The sequence below is a fragment of the Theropithecus gelada genome, chromosome 3 (assembly GCF_003255815.1).
Source record: "Theropithecus gelada isolate Dixy chromosome 3, Tgel_1.0, whole genome shotgun sequence".
NCBI lineage: Eukaryota > Metazoa > Chordata > Mammalia > Primates > Cercopithecidae > Theropithecus > Theropithecus gelada.
In genome coordinates, this window is record NC_037670.1 from 131589096 (window position 1) to 131611124 (window position 22029).

At 41.1% G+C, this 22029-nt stretch overlaps 1 protein-coding gene across 2 annotated transcripts in view; it reads right to left on the reverse strand.

Moving 5' to 3' along the window:
* The window catches only part of COG5 (component of oligomeric golgi complex 5), a 365256-nt gene that overhangs the window by 5930 nt on the left and 337297 nt on the right, over positions 1-22029 (reverse strand). For both annotated transcript variants that reach the window (XM_025381265.1, XM_025381264.1), the window contains 3 exons: positions 21807-21883; positions 2550-2676; positions 1988-2067 (listed from right to left, as the gene is read on the reverse strand). In XM_025381265.1, the coding sequence (XP_025237050.1) occupies positions 1988-2067; positions 2550-2676; positions 21807-21883 (284 nt within the window). The remainder of the gene's footprint in view (positions 1-1987; positions 2068-2549; positions 2677-21806; positions 21884-22029) is intronic.

Consider the following 22029-nt stretch of genomic DNA (forward strand, 5'->3'; position numbering starts at 1 on the left):
GTGCTGCAGCTAAGTGAATCTTTGGGACTCAGGAAAAATAATCCACACAGACATTGCAAATCCCTGTGTTAGACCCAGGCCCAAACTCCTCACCCAAATCCAAAGCCTTTCCTGAGGGCAGATTTTACCAGAAGCATTCACCGGGGGGGCTGGTAACCTCTCCCATTTCTGTGTCAGATGTTCATAGCTGAATAACAGATAAGCAGGGAAAAAGAGCAGAGTCCGAGCTAATCTTTATCCACATATATGCCCAGAGGGCTAGTGGCTCATGTAGGATGTGGGCACCAAGCTTGAGGGCTCAGGGTCACTTCTGGAAACAAAGCTGACAAGCTGATTTTCCAACTGACCTGTCGCAGCTTCCTCAGCAGTCTTTCATCCTAACTGAAATATGACCTACGCCACTGGCTGCACCCTGGACCTTCTTGAGGAGCTATAAAGAAATCCTGATACCAGGCCTACCCCAGAGATTTTGAGGTAGGCGCGGGTGAGAGGCCTGGGCATTGGGAATTTTGCAAGCTGAGGAAATTACTCTTGTGCACACACGCGGCTTAGAACCGCCTCCTCATGTCAGCCCCGCTCTGGCTTTAGGGAACCCAACTCATCACCTGGCACTGAGGCCAACAGAGGGCCACTGGGTGTCCTGGGCCCAGACCGACAGAATTGGGATCCCCTGGGAGAGTTGAGAATGCCTTCAAGAGCATTTAGAGGCACAACAGGAGTGAGTTTGAGGAATAAGGATGACAGAGGAGTTGAATGATGGCGTAAAGGTTTTCCAGCTTGGCTAGTTAGGTGATTGTGACCTCCCAACCAAGACAGGGAGTATAAGAGAACGAGAAGGTTTGAGAGAATAGAATTATTTTGACCATTTTGGGGTTGAGATTTCTGTGGGTGGTTATAGATGAGAGCAAGTTTACTGGGCCAAGGGCCCATCAATAGGCAGCCACAGACCTGGAGGCTCTTAAGTATAGAAGGGGCACTAGAGGCACGGGTCTAGATAAGCTCGCCTGGGAACCAAGGCAGAGGGAGGATGAGAAGAACAAAATATGGGAAATGATAGCATTTAAGGAATGGCTGGAAGAAGATAATTCAGCAAATGATGCAGAAAAAAAAAATGGCCAGAGAAGTTAGAACAGAAGCAGATGGCTGTGGTGTAACGCAAGCTCTGGGAGGACAGGGCCGTATCTCGGCTTACTTCGTATCCTCAGTTCCTGGCCCAGGGCCTACCATGCTGATAAAATGTGAGCTCAGCATCAGTAAAAATGTGTTGAGTCCCAGCTTATGAGTTTACAGAAGGACATGGTGGTCAACTCTAGCTAAAGCTACAGAGTGGTAAGAATGGGAATGTTTGGTGGCGGAGAGATCTCTGGTGACGGTGAGAGCAATTGCAGGGAAGAGTGTTGCTTAATAAGCCATGTATGACAGTTAAAGCACCCCACCCTGGGCATGGTTGGGGTACATGGGGGTGTGTGCACATCTGTTTGAGGGCACATGTATATGTATGTAAATGCACTCATGGGGCACTACTAGAGGGCCATGGTATCCAAGTGGCTGCTGGGTTGTTCTTGTTTCCTCCTCAGAACTCTTTCGCGCTTGGGTATTTTTAAAAGTTCACTCACATCTGTGTTCCACCAATTCAGTAACTGCAGCACATGAAAATGAAGTAAAAGATGTGGAGCTAGGGCAAAACTTTTCCTAGCAGATGATGATTTTCAAAGGTAGAAATGCATGGTCCTTAGGGTTGCATGGGACACAGGATTGCACATCAGGGATATGAAGGTATGGAATGAAAGAAAGCAAAAGATGTTGTGGCCAACATTTCCAACTGCTGGCTGCTCCAGCACCTGTGCCTAGGCAGTGAAGTGGCCTGCCACCGGAAGGTGCAGTCACATGTGCACAACCCCAGGCACTGCTCCTTCATCCTCTCCTGCATCCCCACCCTCCTTGGGCTTCCAGCCCAGATGGGTGCCCCTGGAGCACCTGGCTTTACCTGATGAGGAGGAGCCTGTCCTTTTCAGATGGATGGTCATCCAGCCATTGAGAGAAGCGTGCGTGGGACCACTCTGCCCTCTGCAGGGTTGAAACACAATTAGAGAGTGCATACGCATTCTTTAGTAAATGGCAGCAAGTGCTGGTTCAGAAAGCATTCTTAAGGATTCTCAAGGTGAAACTGCCTCGAAACCTGCCCAAGGGAAGTGGGAAGGGGCACAGGCCTTGGTGCACCTTTCTGACTGCCAAGGAGCCTTCTAGATTTGCCAGTTGATGGTGGGTCGGCAAAGAAAAGGGGCTGCCATCAAAAATTCTTTATGAACACAAATGCCTTGTGTCATTATTAAAGGTAAATTCTGGATGCATCAGGTAATTTTTTGCACTGCTGAGAAAGAAGATGCTGAGCAGTGGGAGTTTTCCTTTACTAATATCTGTTCACTGTCAAAGACAGACAACAACTAAACAAAGCAGCAGAGGGCCAGGAATCATTCAGTGAGTAGGGGCTCAGGATTCACACAGGTAATGGGAAGAGTCACAAAATGGTTCTAGCTTGACTTTATTACCTGGAAAGGAGATTTCAGCTCAGCGGGTGCTCTCGTGAACAAAAACTGAATAATGATGCTGAACGGAATCACATCCCCCAGTGCAGGACTATTGGCTACATGTTCACTTGCCTGGAAGAGCAGAGGTCTAGAGGAGAAAAAACATAAGTTATTTCACATTGTTCAATATTGAAATAGGTGATCTGGTGGGACAATCATTCTCCCTGTAGAATAGTATTTTTCCTGGACTGGCTACTGAAGGAGCCCTCCACTGCTCAACCACCCTATTCAGCATTGAGACACACACGCGCCTCTGCCTCCACACGCCCACATGCTCACAGGCTCATCTATCCTTCAGCTCCTATTCGACCCCCAGCTCATTGGTTTGTGAGTCTGACATCCACTGGACTCAGCAAATGCTCCTCATAAAGTTCATCTAATTACTAGGCTAAAAGCAAATAAAGAACAAAAGTAAAGTCTTCAAGTAGTTGTTATTAACAGATTCTTATCTTCGTCAATCGTTTTAGCTTTCATTTAAAATAGAATCCTTCTTTGAACCATAATCAAATGTGTGTACACTCAAACATTTTCTATACAACTTTTCAAAAAGGCAAATATGTCTTTGTATATACAAAGTTATTACTTTGCTGAACATTCCATCAAAAATTTATGCTGGCTCCCTTATACTATATTACATGTCTGGGTTTCACTGTCCACATTTTATAGAAGGAGCAGGCAGGCAAATCCATTCCGCTACCAATTACATACCACCTTGTGCAAAAGGCTGGCGGGAATTATTTGAACTGTTACTGGCTTTGAGCTCTTATGGATGAGAGCTGATTAGAAGCGGAGCTGTGGACATTGAATCCCAAGTGGTAAGATGGCAGCAACATCTCTTGACAGATCAGATAATGATTTTGAACCATGTAAAAGAGCACTGTATTCTGGGGTCTTTCTTCACCCCAACTTAATTACTCTAATTATGAATGAAGGCCTGTACAAAATAGAGAAGCGAACTTCTTCCCTACACTAATGATAAGGTCTTATGTCAAGAGTCAGGAATGTTCTCAATAGAGAGCTGGTTCTCATTAGATACAGAATTATTATTAGTAAAGATGGCTTTAAATTAACTATTCTACAAGTAAAAATCTATCTCTATCAAATAACATTATGTTGTATTTTCTTTAGCTACTGGGGAAGGATTTCAGTCATGTATGTTGTCTATCACCAGAAAGCCATAAAGCTCCAAACCAGACATTCCATGAGAAGATGACTAAGGTCTTCTTATGGCCACAGTGAAAATGTGATGTACCTGCCTTGAAAATCTGCAAGGCCCAAATAATTTCACAGTGTTCAGTGCTGCAGAGAAAAACAAAATATGGGAAATGATAGCATTTAAGGAATGGCTGGAAGAAGATAATTCAGCAAATGATGCAGAAAAAAAAATGGCCGGAGAAGTTAGAACAGAAGCAGATGGCTGTGGTGTAACGCAAGCTCTGGGAGGACAGGGCCGTATCTCGGCTTACTTCGTATCCTCAGTTCCTGGCCCAGGGCCTACCATGCTGATAAAATGTGAGCTCAGCATCAGTAAAAATGTGTTGAGTCCCAGCTTATGAGTTTACAGAAGGACATGGTGGTCAACTCTAGCTAAAGCTACAGAGTGGTAAGGTAAGAATAGGAATGTTTGGTGGCGGAGAAGTCTCTGGCGGTCAAGGTCACCTTGACCGTGTCACTCCTCCCACTCCTCCAAGTCAGCACAAGAGTCACAGGGGGGATTCTCCTAAGCCCATATTTTCTACAGAGGAAAAGAGAACTGAAAGTAGAGATCTAGCTTCCCTAGCATTCTGAGGTGCTTTGAAGGAAGCCCACTACTGTCTTGCCGCAAAAGGAATACTGGAGTAACTGTAGGGCAAGATCCGCTGGTGTCAAACAAATCAAGAAGGTGGAGTTTGCAGTGACTAGTGTGCAGATCTGGGTGGTAGCTCTGTGTCCCTGCCAGCAGTGGCACCTGATCAGAGAGATCAGTTAATGATCTACCCTATCTGCAAAGCTGAGTCGGCTGCTCCCAGAAGCTGAACAAGAAGTTCAACCTGGCTTGAGTCCCTAGAAAACTAGCCTCTATGCGCAGCCTCAGAGACCACCCCAAGGCCCTACCCAGGAAAACAGATGCCCACCACAGTGTATTTTTTGCAGAGAACAGGGGCTAGACTTGCCCAAACCCTGAAGTCCAAACAGCAGCTCCAAACAGTTGCTCCACCCAGTGTCAGAGCCCATCCCATGGTCCAGCCTAGGCAAGGACTATGGAGCATAACCTCTGGACCTGTCTGTCTAGAACAGTGATCCATCTAAACCTAGAGCCCAGCATGCAGACCTGCCCAACTGCATAACCCAAATAGCAATAGTCCCCAACAGGGAAATATACTTTGTGACCCTGCCGGATACCAGAAGCAATCACAGTTCCCAGCCAGCAGCTCCACCTGATTGCAGAGGCCAGCCAGTAGTCTTGCTGGAAGGTGAAGTTCAGCCAGCAGCTCCATCCAAACTCAGAACAAAGGCAGAGACCCAGCCAACTAGAGAAACTGACGGCAAGCTCTGCCTCCCTGGGGTTGGTATCAGTTGGCTCATCCAGAATCACAGGCTAAAGTAAATAATGAAATTAAATCTATGCTGAAGAACACCTCTAAAGGATGGAAGAGGTGGCTGCCTCCTCAAATGCACAGACATCAATTCAAGGACATGAGGATTATGAAGAATTAGGGGAATAATGACGCCACCAAAAGAAATTAATAAAGCTCTAATAATGGACCCTAAAGAAATGGACATCTATGGAATGACTGACAAAAAATACACAACAATCCTCTTAAGGAAGTTCAGCAAACTACAAGAATATATAAATAAAAAGTTAAATGAGATCTGGAACACAATATATGAACAAAATGAGAAATGGAAACTATAACAAAAACCAAATAGAAATCCTGGAGATGGAGACAACAACTGAACTGAAAAATTAAATAGCAAGTTTTAACTGTAGACTTGTACAAAAAATTCAACCCAAAGAGAAGTTCACCAAGACACATAATAAACTGGCAAAAATCAAAGACAAAAAAAATTAAGAAAGCAAGAAATAAGAAACTTATCACATACAAGGAACTTGCAATATGGCTACTAGAGGATTCTCAGCAAAAACCCTGTAGGGCAGGATAAAATTAGATGATATATTTAAAGTGCTCAACCAAAAAACTATCCTTCAGAAATGAGAAAAACGTTCCCAAGCAAACGCTAATAAGGTTCATTAGCAGTAGGCCTGCCTATTGAAATTCCTAAATGGAGTTCTCTAAGCTGATATAAAAGGCTGCTAATTAATAAAATATATGAAAACACAAAAATCAATGCTATAAATAATATAGTCATACTCAGAAAAACCTAGAACTGTAATAGTGGTCTGTAAAATAATTTTATCTCTAATATGATCTTAAAACTATTAAAATTATAGCTCAAGGCCAGACGCAGTAGCTCATGCCTGTAATCCCAGTACTTTGGGAGGCTGAGGTGGGTGGATCACTTGGGGCCAGAAGTTCCAGACCAGCCTGGCCAACATGGCAAAACCCGGTCTTTACCAAAAATACAAAAATTAGACAGGCATGGTGGTATACACCTGTGGTCCCAGCTACTCAGGAGGCTGAATCACGAGAATCGCTTGAACTGGGAGGTGGTGGTTGCAGTGAGCCAAGATGGCGCCACTGCACCCCAGCCTGGGTGACGGAACGAGACTCTGTCTCAAAAAAAAAAAAAAAGAAAGAAAAAAATTATAGCCCAAATTAGGGATAGAAATTGCAAAATGATGTATATTTTGAAAACAAAATATTAAAATGTGTAGGGAAGGGGAACAAAACTGTAGAGTTACTACTGTATGTTATCAAAATTCGGTGTTATCAGCTTGAAATATCCTGTTACTAGTATACGGTTTTTGGAAGCCTCATGGTAAGTACAAAACAACAATCTAGAGTAGAGGCACAAAACATACATAGAAAGAATTCAAAGCATACCACTACAGAAAACAATCAGACCACAAAGGAGGACAGCAAGAGAGGAACAAGGAAACAAAGCATCCACAAAACAATCAGAGAACAAACTACAAACTAGTATTATTGAGTCCTTACCTATTGATAATTATTTCTATTTTAAGAGCAATAAAATCTCCAGTAAAAGACAAAATGGCTGAATGTATTAAAAATAAGACCCAGCTCTGTGCTGCCTACAAGAGATTCAACTCCTTTTTTTTTTTTTTTTTTGAGATGGAGTCTTGCTCTGTCACCCAGGCTAGAGTGCAGTGGCGCGATCTCGGCTCGCTGCAAGCTCTGCCTCCTGGGTTCACACCATTCTCCTGCCCCAGTCTCCCGAGTAGTTGGGACTACAGGCGCCTGCCACCATGCCCAGCTAATTTTTTGTATTTTTAGTAGAGATGAGGTTTCACCATGTTAGCCAGGATGGTCTCGATCTCCTGACCTCGTGATCCACCTGCCTTGGCCTCCCAAAGTGCGGGGATTACAGGCATGAGCCACCGCACCTGGCCTGAGACTCAACTCACTTCTAAGGACACAAAGAATAAAAATGAAAGTATGAAGAAAGACATTCCATGCAAATGGAAGCTGAGAGAGGCAGGGCTAGCTATACCTATCAGACAAAATAGACTTAAGCTCAAAACAATAAAAAAAGGCAAAGAAAGTCATCATGATACAGGTGTCAATTCATCAAGAGGATATAACAACTGTAAATATATCTGTACCCAACATCAGAACACCTAAATAAGTAAAGCAAATATTAAAGAATTTAAAGAGAGAAATAAGTTACAATGCAGTAATAGCAGGAGACTTCAATATCTCACTTTCAACAATGGCAGATCATCCAGATAGACAGTTAATAAGGAAACACTAAACTTGAACTACGTTTTAGACCAAATGGACCCAACAGACATATACAGCATATTTTATCCAATAGCAAGGGAATACACGTCTTCTCAAGTGCACACATATCTTGCTTCAGGATATGTCATATGTTAGGTCGCAAACCCAAGGCTGAACAAATTTAGGAGAAATGAAATCATATCAAGTATCTTCTCTAATCATAATGGTATGAAACTAGACATCAATAATAGCAGAAATCTTGGAAATGCCACAAATATGTGGAAATTAAACAACATGCCCCTCAACAACCAATAGGTCAAAAGAGAAAACCAAAGATAAATCAAAAAACATCTTGGAACAAATGAAAATGGAAATGTAATATACTGAAACGTATGGGATATAGCAAAAGCAGTTCTAAGAAGGAAATTTATAGCAACAAATACTTAAATAAAAATAAACATCTCAAATAAACAACCTAATAGTACACCTCAAGAAACTACAAGAGAAGAACAAATTTAAGCCCAAAGTTAGCAGAAGAAAAACAATTCAAAGATCAGAGCAGAAATAAATACAGACTAAAAAACCAGGGGGAAAAAAGATCAATAAAGAGTTTTTTGAAAAGTTAAACACAATTGACAAACCCTTAACTAGACTAAAAAAGAAAAAGAGAAGACTTAAAATTGGAAATGAAAGAGAAGATAATACAACTGGTACCACTGAAATACAAAGGATAATGAGCGATTACTATGAAAAATTATATGGCCACAAATACAGTAACCTAGAAAAAAATGGATAAAATTCCAAGACACATATAATCTGCTAACACTGAATCAAGAAGAAATAGAAAACAGAAATAGAAGGAACAGAAAATCTGAGCAGACCAATAATGAGTAAAGAGATTGGATCCATAATAAAAAGTCTCTAATCAAAGAAAAGCCCAGGACCTGATGGCTCCACAGGTGAGTTCTATAAAAGATTTAAAGAAGAGCTAATACGAATCCTTCTCAAACTCTTCCAAAAAAATCAAAAGGGAAGGAATACTTCCAAGCTAGTTTTAGGAGGCCCTGATACTAAAGCCACAAAATGACATAAAAGAAGAAAGTTATAGGACAATATCCTTGATGAATATAGATACGAAGATACAAAATCCTCAATAAACTACTAACAAACCCAATTCTACGGGACATTAAAAGGATTATTCACAATGATCAAATGAGATTTCTCCCTGGGAGAAATGCAAGGATGGGTCAACATTGATACATCAATAAATGTGATGCATCATATCAGCAGAACAAAACACAAAAACCATATGATCATTTTATTAGATGCAGAAAAAGCATTTGACAAAATTCAACACCCTTTTATAGAAAAAACTCTCAACAAATTAACGGTCACATACAATAAGCCTACAGCTAACATTATACTTAATGGTGAAAAGTTGAAAGCTTTTCCTCTAAGATCAGGAACGAGACAAAGATGTCCACTGTCAGCAAGCACTTTTATTCATTATCCTACTGGAGGCCTTTGTCAGAGCAATTAGGCAAGAGAAAAAAAGAAAAGGCATTCAAATAGAAAAGAAAGACATGAAGTATTACCTGTTTGCATATGACATTATCTTATATATCCAAAACCAGAAAGATACCACTAAAAGACAGAACTAATAAAAGAATAAGGTCCCAGGATACAAAATTAAGACAAATCTAATCAATAACAATGAATGATCTGAAAAAGAAATCAAGAAAACACCCACATATAATAGCTACAAGAATATAAAATACTTAGGAATAAATGTACTTAGAAATAAATTTAACCAAGGAAGTGAAAGATTTGTACTGTAATGTTTTACAATGTTTTAAAAACTGTAAAACATTGATGAAATAAATTGACAAAGACATAAATAAATGGAAAGCTATTCTGTGTTCATGGACTGAAATAATTAATATTGTTAAATGTCCATACCATCCAAACCAATCTGCAGATTCAATGCAATCCCTATGAAAATTCCAACGTCATTTTTCCCAGAAATAGAAAAAATAATCCAAAAATTCATATGGAACCATAAAAATCCCTGATTAGCGAAGGCAATCAGAAGTAAAAATAACAAAGCTGGAGGTATCACTACCTAATATTAAACTATATTACAGAGCTGTATAGTAATTAGAACAGCATGGTACTGGCATATAAATAGAAACACTAAGGAATAGAACAGAACATACAGCCCATAAATGAACTCACACATTTACAGTCAATTGATTTTCAACAAAGGTGCCAAGAAAAGACAATGGGAAAAGGACAGCCTCTCCAATAAAGGGTGTTGGGACAACTGGATGTCTACCTAAAGAAGAATAATTTGGACCCTTATGTCATACCATATAAAAAATCAATCGATTTTCAACAAAGGTGCCAAGAAAACACAATGGGAAAAGGACAGCCTCTCCAATAAAGGGTGTTGAGACAACTGGATATCCACCTAAAGAAGATTAATTTGGAGCCTTATGTCATACAATATAAAAAATCAATTCAAAACAGATAAAAGTCAAGGTGTGGTCTTGAAAGGACTTGAAACTAAAAAACTAGAAGAAAGAAAACATAGGGGGAAACCTCCATGACACTGATCTGGAAGGTAACTTTTTGGATTTGACCCCAAAAACTGAGACAATAAAATAAAAAATAGACAAATGGGATTAAAGTAAAAAGCTTCTGCAGAGCAAAAGAAATAATAAGAGTAAAAAGACAACTGATAGATTAGAAGAAAGCCATATATCTGATAAGTAGTTAACATTCAAAATCTATAAGGAACACAAAAGTGGCAAGAAAACCACCCAATTTAAAAATGTGCAAAAAACCTGAATAGATGTTTCTCAAAAAAGTCATATAAATGACCAATAGATATATGAAAAAATGCTCAACATCACTAATCATAAGGAAAACCCAAGTTAAAACCACAATGAGATGTCGCCTCATGCCTGTCAGAATGGCTATTATTTAAAAAAATGAAAGACTGTGAAGAGAGTGTGGGGGAAAGGGAACCCTTGTACACTGTTGGTGGGAATGTAAATTAATACAACCATTTTGGAAAACTGTATGGCAGTTCCTCAAAAAACTAAAAATAGAATTACAATATGACTCAGCAATCCCACTTGGGTACATATTCTAAAGACTTGAAATTGGCATGTTGAACAGATAGCACACTTTCATGCTCACTGCAGCATTATTTACGATAGCGAAGCTATGGATCAATCTAAGTGTCTGTCAATGGATGAGTGGATAAAGAAAATATGGCATATATACAAAATAGAATACTATTCAGCCTTCAAAAAGAAGGAAATCCTGTCATTCGACAACATGGACGAGACTGGAGGACGTTATGTTAAGTTAAATAAACCAGACACAGAAAGACAAATACCACATGGTCTCACTTATTTGTGGGATCTTAAACAACAGAACTCATAGAGGCAGAGAGCAGAATGGTAGTTACCAGAGGCTAAGCAAGGAGGAAATGGGGAGGTTTTAGTCAAAGGGTACAAAGTTACAGTTAGACAGGAGGAAGATGGTTTTTGAAATCTATTGCACAACATGATGACTCTAGTTAGTAGGAATGCATAATACATTTCAAAATTGCTAACAGAATAAATTTCAAATGTTCTTACCACTAAAAATGCTAAGTGTTTGAGGTGATGTTTTAGTTTGAATTAATCATCCCACACTGTACACATATAATATCACTTTGTACCCCATAAGTGTATACAATAAAGTTAATTCATTTATTCTTCCAAAAATCCTATGAGTTAGGTACTATTACATCCCCATTTTACAGATGGGTAAACACAGGCATAAAGAAATCCAGTAAAAGCTAGAAGTGGCAAAGCAAGGATTCAAACCCAGACAGCCTGGCTCTTAATTCTGCAAAGCAGCGTCTTTTAGAATACCAACTATAGCAAGTACTCATCCTGTTTCTAGAACAGCTGTACTGATTCACAGCCAGTAACAAAGACCCCTAGAGAAAGTATAATTTTGAACTGTTAACAACTTGTATAGAAAAACCTATCTGAGAAAACTAATGTGCACAGGATCATAATTTGAAGGTCACATAATTATCACCTCTCTGGGTACTCCAAATTCTATCTTTGGGTCAAAATGGACCTCTAGTGACTTACCTACTTGAAGCATATAATCACAGTCTCTTTCGGAATTATTTTCACCAGGTGTGACCTTAAGTTCCTTTGGGGTAATGGGTGGTGTTGTCTTAAAGGCCTCTAGAAGCTGACTCTGGGTTGGAATGGTGATGAGGCTATGCCTCAGCTCTGTTCTCCATAGACTAGTCACTATTTGTCCCCAACAGAAAAAGCTGAAATATCTTGCAGCCCTATGGTCCCTGGATGCTGAGCAGCTGACATTCCCACACAGCTCCCTGAACTCCAAATCCAGCCCATGACTCTAACCTGTTCATTGTGACGAGGCTGCTCTCCTGTTTAAGCTATTGCAGGGAAAAGTGGCATGAGAAGTCCCTCCCCTGGGTCACAAGTTCATATTATAGGTCTGGTATGCCCAGGCCCTGAAAAGGGACTTTGAGGGATGTGAAGGATAGTGGGACTCATGCCTTCACTTCTTTTTTTTTTTTTGAGACAGAGTGTAGCTTTGTCACCCAGGCTGGAATGTAGTGGTGCAATCTTGGCTCACTGCAACCTCTGCCTCCCAGGTTCAAGTGATTCTCCTGCCTTAGCTTCCCAAGTAGCTGATGACAGGCACCTGCCATCACGCCCAGCTAATTTTTGTAGTTTTATTAAAGACGGGGTTTCACTATGTTGGTCAGGCTGGTCTCAAATTCCTGACCTCAAGTGATCCTCCCACCTTGGCCTCCCAAAGTGCTGGGATTACAGGCATGAGCCACTGCGCCTGGCCTCATGCCTTCACTTCTGTCCTGCCGTCCCTGGTTGTCGTGTTCAGCAGTACATTGGTCCTGTGAGTTTTCCCTTTCTCCATTAGAGCCCATTCTTTGCTCATGCCATGTGATAGAGCAGGATTCATCTTGAACCCCAGTTTACGATGTGAGAAGACCCGGGGGTGGGGGTGGGGTTCAGTCCTATATGACAGTCCTTGATTGTTAATGAAGAGCAGCCATATGGAATCCTATACTACCTCCACAACAGGAAGGTGATCAAGAATTTTGGTCCTCCCATCTCTCAGTACTTCCTATATGAAGCTCTCTCTATAAAAGTCCTTATAAGTACTTTAAAATTAAGTGCTAAGAAATGCTTAACTTTCTTGGCCAGGTGCGGTGGCTCACACCTGTAATCCCAGCACTTTGGGAGGCTGAGACAGGCAGATCCTGAGGTCAGGAGATTGAGACCATCCTGGCTAACACAGTGAAACCTTGTCTTTACTAAAAATACAAAAAATTAGCCGGGTGTGGTGGTAGGTGCCTGTAGTCCCAGCTACTTGGGAGGCTCAGGCAGGAGAATGGCATGAACCATGAACCTGGGAGGCGGAGCTTGCAGTGAGCCAAGATCGTGCCACTGCACTCCAGCCTGGGTCACAGAGCGAGACTCCATCTCAAAAAAAAAAGAAAAAAAAGAAATGCTTAACTTTCTCATAGGAATTGATACATTTTCTGCCTTCTGATAATGAGAATCAGATAGCTGATTCTGTTTCTCTCTTATCTTTGGCTTCATGAAGTTTAAAGCCAAGTTTGAAACTTATCTATAGCAATTTAAGTTAGTTTTGTGGTTTGAATATTTATGTTTTTCTTTGTTTTCCTCCAATATATTCTTGATGCAAACTGTAAATGATACAAGAAAGGAAAGAAGGACAGAAGGGGAAGGACAAGGAGGGAGACAGACAAGGAGAGGGAAACAATCTGAACAGTACGTGCGCATAACAGCATGTCTAGCAGCCAGGCCTGGTAAGAACCAGCTCATTTTAAAATGGAATCTTCTGGGTGATCACCTGTCCCTCCCCCCACTTTTTTGTTTTGTTTTGTTTTGTTTGTTTAGATAGGGTCTCGCTCTGTCGCCCAGGCTGGAGTGCAATGGCAGGATCTTGGCTCACTGCAACCTCTGCCTCCTGGGTTCAAGTGATTCTTCTGCCTCAGCCTCCTGAGTAGTTGGGATTACAGGGGCATGCACCACTATGCCCAGCTAATTTTTGTATTTTTAGTAGAGACGGGATTTCACTATGCTGGCCAGGCTGGTCTCAAACTCCTGACCTCATGATCTGCCCGCCTCGGCCTCCCAAAGTGCTGGGATTACAGGCGTGAGCCACCACGCCCGGCCTCAACTGTCCCTTTTAACAGGACTGTCAAAAAAATCCATGAAAAGCAAAACTAGATTTGATTCTGTATTGTGCATCAGTGTCATAATTACCTATAAACATCAAACACAGACATTTTGTTTTGGGTGGTTGTTTTAAGAGGCTGAAAGAACACAGCTTGAGCACTCCCTTCTCCCTGACTCCAGGTGGAATTTTAAACACTAGCAAGTTAAAAAATAAATAACCATCTAAAGTGCTTTATGAAACAAAAAGAAATAAGGTGTTATAAAATGCAGATACACCAAATGCCACAATATCATTCTTAGAGGATAATATTCTAAATATAGCAGCACTTTCAAGGTAAACTTTACAGGCAGAAGGTAGTGTTAATTTGTCAACTATTAGGTCTCAAAAAAAAAAAAAGCATTTCTACTCAGCAAGATTCACATTTAAACGACTCATAGCTGTGCAGCTGACGGTCTTCTGACAGCTTGTTAAGGCCAATCATGAAGTAAAGTAAGATAAAAATCCTGTTGCTCCTGTGTCCACATCCAACATCAGTGGTATCCTGAGACAGATATAGGTATCATTCTCTTCCATGCCACTTGCCACCACCCTATCTTGACCTCCTCTTGCAGAAGGGCCTGGGAAGGCAGCAAGACCACTAGGTATGTGTACGGAGGTCTGGAACGAGCACAGAAATGAAAGACTGGGAGAAGGAACATGATTCCCTTCGAGGGGCAGGGCACAGGTGGCCATGCTCCCTACACCAGACACAATGAGGGCCTTTGAGAGAGAAGAGAAAGTGTTGGAGGCCTGCAGAAGGCGAGCATTTCTATGGAGATTCTTTAGGGAGGCCTAGTTTGTGGCACAAGGGGCCATGTGGGTCCCAGGAGATGATGAAGCAGGAGGCTGATTTGGGTTCAAAGTAGAGAGGTTAGAAAGGTCCCTAACAGTTTAGATTGTCTATACCAGCATATCAGGTAGAAAAGGAGGCAGGGATTTGGGCAGACATTCTCCAAAAATAAAAGCGTACATTTGGCTGAGTGTTCCATGTGTACTGTCTGGGAGCGTGAATGCAGCAGAAGACAGTGAGATGAGGCATTTCAGCAGCAGCAGGTGGCCACTAAAGTGGGGAGTTTAGATTCTCTTTAAAATTTTCTGATTTTCCTGGATGATACACATAAGCATTCAAATCCTGTTCCAGGACCATTCAGATTGAAAACAAACAGAAACTTCTGGAATAAAATGTGGGGTATGGTGGTTACAAGCACAGGCTTTGGAATCAGACAGCCTGGGTCTAAAATGTGGCTCCCAGATTCTCCCACTTTGCTGCTGTGGGTTTCAATTGCCTCATGGGGATCATACCTAACTTTTAAGTGCTGTGAGGGCCAAATGAGAAAGTATCAGTAAAACACTCAGCACAGGCTTGGTATAAAATAAATAACCAAATAATAGTTGTCAGAAATAATAAAAATGATGATAAACTAAATAGTCAACTCTTCATGTTTACCTGGGTGCTCCTAGCACTGCCAAAGTTGTAGCAAAGAGCAACAAAACAACTAAGTCCACGATGGTGGTTGCCTTCTGGCTGTAACCTGAAATCTGAAACTTAGAATTAAGAATCCAGAAACTTTAGAGAGACAGTTATTTCAAGGGATGGGTTAGGGCCCCAGATTCACAAGCGGAAAGAAAAGACAGAATGCATCTGGAGGGTCTAGTGTTAAAGGTGCTAAAAACGGGAGCTGCAGAGACGGCCTTCTTTCAGTTCTATAAACATTCAGGCACAGAGGTTTGGAATTTCAATCAACAGAGGACCATCAATACAATCTGTACACCCAGAAAACCCTCATCACTCCTACAATTAAAAACAATGGACAGGAACACTACATTCTAGTTATTGACAGTTTTCTTCTTCCACCGCTCCTCATACTAAAAGATCCATCAGAAAACAGCCCCTATCTCCTGACAGCTTTCATTGCCCTTTCAGTAAGCCTAGATGGAAATGAGCTTCCAGCAGAGCAGACTGTGGACATCATCAGGGACAAGCTGTCCCTTCAGGACCAAGGTGGTGAGGCCTGCCTGAAGGCAGGGTCTGTGCCCCTGAGCTGGTGAAGAGCATTTGGTCCCTTTTCTGCCCTTCACCTCACAAAGATCTATACTGACAATGTCAAGGGTCACAGCTTCGTGGCCTCTGGCCAGGAGGAGCTGACGTAACAACCTCACAAACACTACTTAGGGAATAATGCCATGCTGCAGAGAGGCAGACAAAGATGGGGTCTCTACGGCTCTGACATGTGTGTCTTGTGTAGAAATACAAATCACCCAGGGGCAAATCACTAATGTCAACAGCTTTCAGAGGCAGCATTCTCTACTGAGTATGAAAAGATTCCAGCTGCCCGAGAAACTATAATGTAGACAGTAAAATGTAAATACATGCAAGAAGCTTGCCGGCTTACATAAATAGTCCACTAATATCACCATCAAGAAGGAAGTGCCCTGTGGCAGATGGCTGCATGATGGGGGAAGGGAGCACCTACTAAGGCCTGTGTGTGTATGTGTGAGGGTGTGTGCATGTGTGCACACGCTGGGTGGGGTCTGGACTTGAAACTTTCTGGCTGGCACTGTCATCCTCCATTATGAAGGGGCCCCTGAACTGAGCCCATTACCCTCCCCTGCAGCCACTGCCCCTAATTCGAACTGAGGCCCTCTGTGGCTATTGCAACCTACTGGTTTTTGGCTGTTTGGTTGCCAGTTTTTCTTGTCAACTCACACCTGCTCTTTATTGGGTAATGTTTTAGTACATTTTCTTTTATTACTTTTTAGCTCCATAGTTATTTTTAAGTAGGAAAAACAATGCAAGAGAGATTTAAAAATAGTATTTGACTTTTCTGACTACAAAAATAAAATAAGGCAGAAAATTTAAAAAAATATAAAAACCCTAAAAGAAAAACCCCAAAGTGACAATCTTACTCAAAGATATTTTCATGTTTTTCCTTTTTGTCTTTTATTCTCCACTCAAATACTTTTATTCTTTTATTTTATATTTTGGGACAGGGTCTAACTCTGTCACTCAGGCTGGAGTGTAATGACCAATCACAGCTCACTGCAGCCTTGATCTCCCTGAGCTCAGATCCTCCCAACTTAGCCTACCGTGTAGCTGGGACCATAGGTGTGCACCACCACAACTGGCTAATTTTTCTATCTTTTGTAAAGACAGAGTTTCACCATGTTGCTGAGGCTAGTAAATGTTATTATTTTAAACATAGTAGAGGTCGGCCAGGTGCGGTGGCTCACGCCTGTAATCCCAGCACATTGGGAGGCCGAGGCAGGCAGATCACCTGAGGTCAGGAGTTCAAGACCGGCCTGGTCAACATGGAGAAACCCCATCTCTACTAAAAATACAAAAATTAGCTGGGCGTGGTGGTGGGTGCCTGTAATCCCAGCTACTCGGGAGGCTGAGGCGGGAGAATCACTTGAATCCAGGAAGTGGAGGTTGTAGTGAGCCAAGATCACGCCATTGTACTCCAACCTGGGGGACGAGAGGGAGACACCGTCTCAAAAAAAATAAAAACAAAAAAAGTAGAGATCATACTATATACTGCTTAGTCGCCTGTTTTATTTAGTGATGCACTAGGGAGTAGTTTTCATTTTACCAGATATTAACTAATAACATTACTGTTAATATCTGCATACATTTGATCCTATGAACTTAGCATATTTTATTCAGGCAATCTCCTACTGACTACCATTCAACTGGTTTTGGTTTGATTCAGAGTCTTTGGTGAGGAGACCCATGAACAAGTGCCAAGGTCTAATGTGTGCGTGGTCACTGGATGATGCCTATTCTTTGTCACAGCCCATAGCACAGATGGAAGAAGTGCACATATTAATAAGAGTAAGCTCTTCACTGCAACTGCTCAGGACTCATTTTGAAGAAGAGACAGATCTCTAACAAGATTTTGTAGGTAGGCAAAACAGAGGGCCTATAATTAGGTTATTAGAATAAAAATGGCTTTGTACTGATTTACTCCTCTCTAGGAAGGAATATGGTAGGACCCGCCACATGGGTAAGCTTTCTCAAGTCAGTTCTCTTCACATGACAACTGCAAAGAAGCTGGCAGGGCCAGGGCTTTCCCAACAATGGTGCGGGGCAGAGGCCGCGGCACATGCTCACGTCTCTCTTCTTCTCAACTGATAGGACTGAAAACATTCTTTGTAGACCAGGGCTGGATTTGAACCCCTTAATATACTTTCATTTGATTTATTGATCCAGTTAATCCTACACTTTTTATAAAATAGTTGTATCAGTTCCATCAAACAACTGAGAAATTAATTAGGATTAATTCAGTAGATTTCTGTAGATTCAATATAACTATAGAAATATATTGGTATATATAAAAATATCTGTTAGAAGTTTTCAATTAACTCAAGTTATGAAGGATACTCCATAGGCAAGAAACAATTATTCTTATGTGCCTGAGGCCTTGGGAGCTAAGGGGTCATCTGTAGGAGGAAGCTCAGAGATGCCAGAATCACAAGAGAAAAGGGCATAAATCTTCAGATTGTGGAAAGGAAAAACCCTGGCTCCCTGTCACTAGAGCAACTAAAGTTCAAGAGTTAAGGGCCCTGTGAGAAAGTTGAGAAATTGCTGGATGCAAGCCATGAGTGGGTCATTACACTAATTTAGTGAGTTAAAACAATCAAATGAAATAGAAATGTTAGAGGTTATCACATGAAGTAACGGTAATTACTGTTTCATGAACCATATGTATGGGTATCCATGTATATGTATGTAGATTTGAGTGTGTTCACATGTTTGCATGCAAGTATATGCCAAATTACAATAGAAAGTATCTTTTACTGTGGGTCATGGTCAAAAATTTGAAACCTGTTACTCCATGAGAAGCTAGATATAAATAAAAGTAGAACTATTAAAATTATACATTGATCAATCGATTCTTGATTCTATAAATAGGTACTAGAAGATGTCGCTCAAACTTTAAAGTTCCTTTAGAGATTCTTTTTCTCATGTGAGAATTGGAAAGGGTTGGCAGAAAATTCCCATCTTAAATGGTTTAAAATAGATGTCTTAAGCGAAACTTATCCTCAGACCTTTTACCTCCATACTGTGACACAACTTTAAGAGTACTTACATGAAGGCCATCCTGCCTCAGCAAACAGGACACTTAGCACTACTTTTTTTGGCAGGGGCAGTGGGTGGTACAGGATCTCACTCTGTCGCCCAGGCTGGAGTGCAGTGGCACAATCTCAGCTCACTGCAACCTCTGCCTCCTGGGTTAAAACGATTCTCCCACCTCAGCCTCCCAAGTAGCGGGACTACAGGCGTGTGCTGCCATGCCTGGCAAATTTTTGTACGTTTTGGTAGAGATGGTGTTTCACCATGTTGGCCAGGCTGAATTAGCATTATTTTATACATGCACATGCAATAAACAACTAAACATGGGAATGGGGCTATAAAAAATAATAGCCTAGGCCAGGTGTGGTGGCTTATACCTGTCACACTTGTAATCCCAGCAGTTTGGGGGGCTGAGCCGGGCAGATAGATTGAGCTCAGAAATTCAAGACCAGGCTGGGCAACTCCTAGTTTTGTAGAAACCCCATTTCTACAAAAAATATAAAAATTAGCTGGGCATGGTGGTGCACACCTGTAGTCCCAGTTACTCAGGAGGCTGAGGTGGGATGATCACTTGGGCATGGAAGGTGGAGGTTGCAGTAAGCTGAGATGGAGATCGCACCACTGCACTCTAGCCTGGGTGACAGAGTGGCACCCTGTCTCAAAAAAAAAAAAAAAAAAAAAAAAAGCCAAATCTTCATACAGCAATGCCAAATCACAGCTTTTCTCATACCTTTTTCAATAACTAGATGGTTAATATCCTCCAGTATGTTAACTGACTCAGCCAGCCAGGGCAACATTTTATTACCCAGCTAGGATTGCTGTGTCACCATCTTACTCAGAGTAAATGACTGTACGGGGGTTTTAGTAAAGTTATGGTACAGACAGATGACCAATGGATTGGCAACCTCAGTACCTCATCATCCTTCAACTCGCCCATGTTTGGTAGTGCAGAACTCTATAGCTTCAACAAAATACTTAAACAGTTTTAAAAAGATCTGAGCTGATTCAAAGAAGGTATCTGAAAGCATTTGCGAACTCACTTTAAGTTTTCCTAAAACCCATATCTGTACAGATGGGCAGTGATCTTTCATTTGAGAAAAAATAAAATCCTGACTCTTGTGTTGCCATTTAAAAAAAAAAAAAAAAAAAAAAAAAAAAGGCCTGTGCTAATTACAAACTGTTGAGGTAAAATATAAAGCTCCCCTCTCAATCAACAATATTGGATTCTTATATTTCTTATACTCCACCAGAAGTTTCTACTACCAAAGTTAGATGACATAAGAGAGCAAAGTGATCATTTAAAGGACATACTGTTTATTGATCCTCGAGTTTCCAGTACTGAGTTGGTTTTTAGAAAGCTGCATACCTGTACTCTGTTATCTTATTCTTATAGAGAAATCTTCAACCATTATGCTCTTGGATATTATGGACAGTTTATATAAAGGTCTCCCATCTGGTATGCTATGGTCACAAAATACTATGTTGATCCCCTCAGCTCTCAAGGTTGGCCACCTTTTTAAATGAAAATATCTTCTTCGGCCAGACGCAGTGGCTCACGCCTGTAATCCCAGCACTTTAGGAGGCAGAGGCAGATGGATCATGAGGTCAGGAGATCGAGACCATCCTGATGGCCAACATGAGGAAACTCCGTCTATACTAAAAATACAAAAATTAGCTGGGTGTGGCGGTGTGTTCCTGTAATCCCTGCTACTCAGGAGGCAGAGACAGGAGAATTGCTTGAACCCGGGAGGTGGAGGTTGCAGTGAGCCGAGATCGTGCCACTGCACTCCAGCCTGGTGACAGAGCAAGACTCCATCTCAAAAAACAAAACAAAAGAAAATATCTTCCTCTGTGTGTGCTATGATGTAAAAAACTTACAAAGTTCTGGTTTATTGAATAAACAGCCATATGAATAACATCTCCTTATCTTTTAAAAATCAGCTAGTAAAGACCCCAGTCATTATTCAATGTTATTAAATGTTTCTTAAAATCTGAGTTGAAAAAAATCTAAGTGTTCAGTACTGACAAGGACTTTTCTTTCTATTATACTGGTATTCTGTTAGATCATGAATATGAATCAACTCTTGTGTATCTTTGTAAAGTGATTTCTCCACCTAATACGAAATTTTGTGCTCTACTGCATTAGGCTAAGTTACCTATTACATTTATAGTCGTTCTCTGCACTTCATCATTGAACTAGATTCTTCTGTTTTTTTTTTTTTTGTTTTTTTTGGAGACAGAGTCTCGCTCTGTTGCCAGGCTGGGGTGCACTGGCGTGATCTCGGCTCACTGCAACCTCCGACTCCCGGGTTCAAGCGATTCTCCTGCCTCAGTCTCCCCAGTAGCTGGAACTACAGTCGTGCACCACCACATCCAGCTAATTTTTGTATTTTTAGTGGAGACAGAGTTTCACCATGTTGGCCAGGATGGTCTCGATCTCCTGACCTTTGGTGATCCGCCCGCCTCAGCCTCCCAAAGTGCTGGGATTACAGGCATGAGCCACTGTGCTCAGTCATGAACTTGATTCTTTTAATACTTCATTCAAAAGTTTTTATCATATCCATATACTGGAATGTAACTTATGACCTGCTAGAAGTAGACTGGGTTAAAAATGATAAATGAACAAATGAACATTTCAGAAAAAGATGTCTATATAATTATGAATTGCCTAGTATTACCCTTCTGTAAGAATGAGAAGCTAAAAATAAAAAAAAAAATCCTCTTTTCTTAAAAGCATAATTTACCAGCTTAATCTTGTGAACTGTGACTAAGAAAATACACATACCCTCTAATTTATTAGTCATTGCATAAATTTCTATGTGGGTTTCCGATTTGAATACTTTCTAAGATGAAATCATGAAACTGCCATTGTTGTAGATCAAAAATGGTTGAATACTGGCAATTTTATGACGTTTGACCTGCACAGAAAGAAAGGATTTATTTGCCTGGAGGATATGAATGTATGAACAAAGAATTCAGTCTTACCTGAATGATCTTAGCATTCGATAGGACTTTCCTAAATCAGATACTCGTCTACAGAATGGACCCACAGCCAACTCCATCTGAAATATTAAAAGATACTCCATTGTTTTAATGTTGGAATCATTAGGGGAATATGGGACAGACTTGGATCACAGAAAGTTATAGCTTGCAGTAAACCTAATTTTATCTGGACCGTAAGGCAAGTTGTGAAAGCCAACTAAATTTA